General features: G+C 28.5%; 1 protein-coding gene across 1 annotated transcript; it reads right to left on the bottom strand.

Moving 5' to 3' along the window:
• Window positions 1-6,190: 6,190 nt before the first annotated feature.
• On the bottom strand, window positions 6,191-7,248 carry LOC102585251 (RING-H2 finger protein ATL80-like). The gene is made up of 2 exons (XM_006366595.2): window positions 6,571-7,248; window positions 6,191-6,432 (listed from the first exon to the last, which is right to left on the bottom strand). Exon 1 carries the CDS (start codon window positions 7,181-7,183, stop codon window positions 6,632-6,634), a length of 552 nt encoding a protein of 183 aa, XP_006366657.1. The 5' UTR covers window positions 7,184-7,248; the 3' UTR covers window positions 6,191-6,432; window positions 6,571-6,631.
• Between the last annotated feature and the right edge of the window lie 497 nt (window positions 7,249-7,745).

The following is a 7,745-nucleotide window of genomic DNA, read 5'->3' as shown; positions in this document are numbered from 1 at the left end:
GATAATTTAGGTCTTATATTATGAATTCAAATTTTAATTAAATTGTTTAGAAATAATGGTGTTAACTCAAATCGTATACGTATTTTTAGAGTTGTATTATTTTGAAATTGAATTTTAAAATAATCAAATGCATTGAGTACAAACTTTGTTGGTATACCATTTGAAACACGAATTTTTAAAGAACTATAGAAACATTTTTTGCATATAAAGTGAAATCTAAATACAAGATGAGCAAAATGAAATACAAAAAATTATTGATAAACAATTATGATGAATATAGATAGAATGAATACAAAAATATACTACAATTTCGTAATTTGGATCTTATATTATGAATTCAAATTTTAATTAATTGTATAGTAATAATGGTGTCAACTCAAATTGTATCCTTATTTGAAACATCAGTAACAATTTGACTTGTTTTAGTTTATTTCAAACCATAACCATTTGTAATTAGTACTCTATGAAGAGATAAAAAAAAATGTAATTAATGAAATACAATAATATATGTCAAACCTTTTTATTGATAAATCAAAACTTCATAAGGTTAAAACAGTGATTTTGCTTATTTATGTCAACACCCACACGCGAGAGAGGATGTGTGGCCAGTGGCGTAGCAACATGGTAGTCAGGGTGTCCAAGAAAAAAATATTGTATATACAAGTAAAATAATACACGGAATGATTGAATAACATATTTTGGACACCCTTAACATAACAAGTTGTTATAGCCCAGTGGTTTCACCGCCTTAGAATGAGGAAGTGCTCGTGTGTTTGAATCTCACTAGTTCTATTTTTAAAAAAGTTTTGTTGTGCTATTTCTGGACACCCTTTGTGAAATTTCTGGCTCTGCCACTGTGTGTGGAGTGGATATGGGTGTCAAAATGATTCCAAATATAGGTTACCTGTCCAATCCGTTCACGATTTTATAATTGGTTGGACTCAAGATAAATCTCAACCAATTCAAGTCTTAACCCATTCTTCAATTGAACCCAATTTAATTTTCAATTTCAACTTATTTTAAGACTCTTTATTTGTATTGGTGTAATTAATGCATGTTTCACATGTAGGCATGAATTGCAATCTATTTTATATCTTTTAGGATTTATCTAATTCAAATTGTGGTTATAAAAGATAAATAACAATATGTTAGGAATATTGAGATTAAGTTGGTCAAATTAGACGAATCATGACCCAATCTAATTTTTAGCAATTTGAACTCAACTCATTCGAATCAAAGTAAATTAAGATGGGTCATAACTCAATCTAATTTCTATTTCAGTCCATTTTAATATTTTTAATTTCAATTTAACCCATTCATTTAACACCCGTGGACAATGGAGCAAGCTAATGGTAGTAGAGGTGTTGAGATGTAATGAAAATGATGAGGAATTAACCGTTGCTATTTATTGAGCATAATTGACCTGCAAGGCCAAATTGTCGTTTTATTCAATTGTGTGTCCTAACTATTACTGAGATCGAGATAGGTGAAACATTAGAAATGAGGGTTCAATTAATACCTCTGTAGACAAAAAAAAAATGTGTTGGTAATTTCTTTTGAATTTTGATTTGTCTAAGCCTTAGTGGTTGAGTTATTGTTTACGTTTATTGAGTGAGATAGTAGGTATTTGATGAAATAGTTATAATATATATGTAAATTAATTTAATGTGTAACTTTATAGAATACTTGTGTTGATGAAGATAGCAAATGTCCAGTAAAATAATTAAAATTTATATAAATTGATTAGTGACCAAAGTTTATCTAATACCTATCGAAGATAATAGGTACATGAAATAATTTGAGTAAAAACTTACATACAACACACAATATTTATATTAAGCCTAATCGAGTTATTAATGATTAAATAATTTAATAAGGTAAGAATATAAATAAATAGATTAATTATAGTTAGGTGAGTTTTATATATATATATAGAAACAGGTATATCAATTAATTAGTGTAAATATCAAATACCGTGTGTACCTAATTAAGGTGCACACAAACTAATTTATAGTGACCAAACTTCTTCTTTCTTTTTTTTTCACTCATTGTCCGGGTATCCAAATAGTCATATTAAGGTCCTGATTAAATTTAGAATTCGCATATTGCAAAATCTATTTTTGGGGATAACAGTTTCAATAAGATTTTTTCTATTTCTAAAAATTCAAACTTAAAATCTCTAATTAAAGATGATGAAATCGCAAATCATTCCACCACAATGATGTTACCACCAAATTTATATGATTCGTGGGATTATTAAGGTACCACTGATCCATTATTTAAAAAGAGGTTGTTTTATTAATCGAAAGTCTTACATTTGTGGTGGTGTCATTTTCCTATAATCTATCGATCAAATCACAAACAAATTCGGAAGAGAACAACTTTTGCACGCTAAGGTTATCATATGGAATCCTCTACAAATTTACAATACTAATATTGTGTGTAACAACCCAATCTGCTAATTTATAAGACATATTTATTTATATATTAATATTTTATCGATGTGAGACTTCTTATTCCAGAGTAAGTGTGATGTCACTCTACCCTCGCTCCAAAATGCCAAAGTATTTACTGCATATATATCTTTTTCCTCCAACAAATTAAATTTATCTTCTTGTACCAATATTGTTTTTTGAGCAATAAGATGTCAACTTCAAATTTCAACGAATGCCAAAAAATTATGCAATAATCCATTTTAGGTAACCGTAGTCCGTAGTATGATTCAATTTAAAATAAGTTTTACTTGGAGAATTACATTTATTAGATGGAACGCATTACGCATGCATTGTTAATTGATTTCTTCTATTATACTCCTTCGTTTTTCATTTCCTAGTCAAGTATTTTCTAATTTGATTTCTATTTTTACTTGTCATTTTTGACAAATCAAGGAAAAATAATTTTTTTTTCTTATTATATCTTCAATTATTAACATTGAGTTAATGTTTTTGAAAAATATTGTGGGTAAACATATTTAAAAAATATAGTGGGTAAACTCAGTACACCATTCACTTATTTTCTTAATAGATATGTCAATCAAAATTTAACAAGTGTAAGGGATGGAGAGAGAATGTAATGTGGATTTATAAAACACAACAAAAGAAGACAAAACTCAGCAATAATAACTACAATTTAACCTCTCTAAATTAATATAGGCGGGACCATGAAATATTATTATTTTATAGAGGTATTATTTAATCGATAAATTAATATTTATTAATTTAAAGAATGTTCGACACCAAAAAAATTGTTCAGGGATGGATCTCAAAAAAATTGAAAGAACCCAGTTGTGAAAACGTCATTCATGAATTTGAAGGTCATGATTAATGATCTCATTTACCGCAATAAAATGGATGTTAATAACCTATTGGATGAGTGAAAATGATACATGTTCAGAGGTCCAGAGCTTAGAACAAATTGTGGATATCATTGGAAATATAAGGTTGATGATAAAGTTGAAGATAATACAATACCTTTGGAACCAATTACGCGTAAGAAAACACTTGCACCTAGAACTCTTCACAATTTTATGGTGCAATTAGAAAAAAAAACATCGAAACTTTTGGATGCAATAAGAAAAGTTAGAGATGAGCTTCAACTATATTTAAATTTTAACAAAAAATAGAACATAAAAGAATCATATTCCACTAAATTTTCTTAGATATATTTATACTTTTAAAGAATTATTAATTTATAATATTAATGGGACCATATATTTATATAGGGGTCTTATGAAAATATATTATCTTAGTATCTTATCGAAATGAGTGATTTTTTTCCATTGGCCCAAGTCGGGAATAGAAAAAAATATTATCTTAAAGAAATTATTAATTAACCGAGTATTAATTTAGTGAGGTTTTACTGTACTTGGCCCTTCCATTTTTAGTTTTGAGGATTTTACACGGAATACAATTTTTTAAAAGTAAAATATAGAGTAATTATTTTAAAAAATTGCATAAATATAGTTTATTTCAACTTTTAAATTTTAATTATTTAAAGTTTAAGACTTAGAGTTAGTTTTTAGGATTACAAAAGTTAAGTTAGTAAATTACTAGGATTAAAAAAAAAAACTTCTCTCTTCTTGTTTTTTTTTTCCTCTGCAGTATTTATTGTTCAATTATTTTTTAATAATAAATTATAAATTTAATGGTTCGTCGTTTAATGAGCAACCTAAAAAAGAGAGGTTATAATTTGTTTCGGCAGGATCCTTAAAAAGGCCAAAAATTTATTTTATTATACTATTTCAAAAGAATAATTTAATTTGACTTGACACATGGTTTGAGAAAATAAAAATAGATTTTTCAATTTTATTATTTTAAATTAAAGTTATATCAAATATATTAAAATATTCTTTAATCCTGTGACTTTAAACTTGTTACGTGAAAAATTGAAATTAAAGTGTTGTTAAAAAAAAGGAGTCATATTTTAAAGACAAACTAAGAACAAAAATAATTTATTTTTTAATATGAAGAGGATAATTGTTTAGAATTTTAAGATAAAATTAATTATCATTTTTTTATTGCGAAAAGGCTCAATATGTTATCAAACTTTGAGAAAGACTCATTTATATCGTCCGTTAAAAGTTTGGGTTATTCGGTCCTAGCTATTTGAGAAAAGGCTCATCTATACCGTTATTTCTTAAATCCTATTTTGCAAAATCATTTTAACCTCAATAAGACCCTAAACAATTTTTAACACTTTTCAATTAGGGTTTTGGATCAAATGTAGTCCTTTTGCTTCTTCCTCAAGAACACTAAATTTTCAATTACGATTTTGCAAAATCATTTTTTACACATGGTCTATTATAATTCGGCTACGTCATTAATATATTTTATTTTTAAAATAAGCCAAAATTCTAAAATCATTTGTGGAGTTTCAAAAATTCACTTGTATTAAAAGAATGAAAAACAGTCCCAAAAATTGGAAAATCTGCTTTGATTCATGTTTTTGACACTAGATCTTTGTTCCCTAGTGTTTTGTGAGTCTATGTTCAAATTTTCAAGTGATTTGGAGTGTAGAGAAAATTATACCATTAAAGGATGTTGGAAGTTTTGAAACTTTGAAGAAATTTCAAGTAGGTCTTGTTGAGTTAGGTTGAATTCGAGCTCAAAAGATATTGAATTTTAATATCTAGGTCGGATGAAAGCTACTCCTGAAATTTGAGGTAATTTCGTGATAAATTGAAGAAGTTGAAAATTTGAGAGTTTTTGATATTCTTCTTGTGTTCTTGGTGTACTTGAGAAAAAGATTTAAAAAATAGTACATTTCATCCAAAACCCAAATTGAAAAATGTTAGTAGTTGTTTGAGGTGGTGAAATTTTATTTTATTTTTTGCAAAAATAAAGTTAAAAAGAATACTCCATTCGTTTAAAAAAGAATAACCTAGTTTATTTTTTAGTCTGTTTCAAAAGGAATGTCTCCTTTCCTTTTTTGGTAACACTTTAACTTCAACTTTCCACGTGGCATGTTTAAGGCCACAAGATTAAAAGACATTTTAGTAAATTTGACATAACTTTAATTTAAAACCACAAGATTAAAAAGTCTTCTTTCTTTTTATAAACTCTGTTTCAAGTCAAACTAGGTCATTCTTTTTTAAACGGATGGAATAACATGAATGAGTTTTTTTCTCAAAAAACAATGACATAAATAAGTCAAACTTTTAACAGAATACATAAATAATTTTTTTTCTCAAAATAATGGCATATTTGAGATTTTCCCGTCTTTATTTACTCATTCTAGTTCTGAATGACAATAAATATAGAAATATTTAATGACTAGACATAAATATAGATAAAATTATCAAAAACCAATTCTAATTGAAAAAAAATTCTTAACGTAAGTAAAAGGAAAAATTACTTATATACAACTTATTTTACATATTTGAAAAAATTACAAAAATCCTCACTCTCTCCTTTTTTCGGATACATCACTCTTACATTTATCGAGACGTGATATATCGATGTATCAGAGCGTTAAGCGGTATATCGGGACAGATGTGCTTGTATCGAAGCATTAATTGATATTATACGAAATTCTCAAACTTTAAGAAATTTTTGGAATTGGGAAAACAATAGAAATTTAATGGAATTAACTTTTTAACACTGAAATTTACTTAATTTTCACTAAATGATAAAAATAGTATACGATGGAAAAAGTAATAACTACACTATTACTTAAAAAGTTAAAGCAAGTATACATTAATTTACAAAACAAAGTCACAACATAAAACTTAAATATATAGTATTAAACTTGAAGTTTAAAAAAGAGGAGAACAATTACAACTATTACAAATATTTAACCTTTAGTGAGCTTCTTTCTTGTTTTCCATAAGAGGAAGAAACCTTCATATTTATCCTCTCTCTTGTTTTAGCTTCTAGACAAACAAATTTGTAACTTCACGAACCTCAACTCAACTTGGGACCACATTCTTCAACCCTGACAAAAACACATAACCGTTTAATAATGCTTAATTTTTTCTCTAAATAATCTTTTGTAATTTTATTCGAATTAATTTGAGATAACTATTTTTAAATTCTAAGAGTAGTTAATATGAAACACAACAAATTAATTTACCTATTATTTGTGTGGCATATAATTTCGTGAAGGAGAAGAAAACAATTGGAATTTGAACTGTTTAGGTAAGGCAATTCCGTCCCTGAATTTGAGCACCGGCGTTTGAATTGCCTGAGAATTCGCCGCACCTCCGGCACGGACCAGTTTGGAGAATCTGACGGCAAGTTGGGCATGAAGAGTGTGAACCAAGCCACGTGTCAATACAGCGAACATGAAAACCATGGCCACACTGAGGCAAAACTTTAATCTCATCTCCTCTAATGTACTCCGCCAGACATATGGCGCACTCCGCCGCAGCTTCAGTACTTGAAGTAGCTGGGTCAAACTTGAACTTCGGCAGCGAGTGCAAAACTTTCTTCTTCAATCCTTTGTTCGCCGCCGCTGCCGACTGACCTCCGGTAGCTCCTCCGGTGCGTCGGAGCCAAGCGCATCGAGCTACTGAGATAAGTCCGATTATACATATAAGTGCACAGAGAAGGGCTGCTATGATAATGACATAGTCGGGCTCCACCGGCGCAAATGACGACGGAGGATCCGCCGGGGTGTATTTGGCCGGCGGTGGGGAAGATGAGGTGGTGCTTAGCAGAAATCTAAGTAGAGGAGGCGGCATCATTAATGATAAAGAGGAATTAAAGTATTTTAGCGGAGAGATAGATATAATTAATAGAGGAAGTTGAAAGGTCGGTTATATATGGAAATGAAATATTGAAAATATATATTTGTTTAGCAGTGAGTGAATGAATGTATGTATAGTTGTTATGGAGCGCTAAGTATTTAGGATAGCTTTATTTTAATATTGGTGCGGTAAATATTAGTTTAGCCGTGAGTGAATTTGAATGTAGTCGGGCATTATCTTTAATGTTGAACCTTTTCAATGTAAATTTAAATTTAATCAGATTTTAATGTAAATATCATATATTGGGTGAAAGAAAATAAAAGAAAAAATTACATAAATGAGCCATAAAATTTAAAATAATTACATGTTCATATCCCAATCAAAGTTATTCAAAAAATATACTAATTCTTTCAAAAAATTACCGCTCATATCCTCATTCATTAAGGTTGATAATTTTCGCTTAAGTGATACTAAGTTAGTATCATATATTGTATTGGTTTAATCAATCAGTGTGTATATATATATATATATATATATAGAGAGAGAGAGAGAGAGAGAG

Source organism: Solanum tuberosum, unplaced genomic scaffold (assembly GCF_000226075.1).
Source record: "Solanum tuberosum cultivar DM 1-3 516 R44 unplaced genomic scaffold, SolTub_3.0 scf00642, whole genome shotgun sequence".
NCBI lineage: Eukaryota > Viridiplantae > Streptophyta > Magnoliopsida > Solanales > Solanaceae > Solanum > Solanum tuberosum.
The sequence above is the reverse complement of the archived record's forward strand: the minus strand, read 5'-3'. Positions and strand labels throughout refer to the sequence as shown.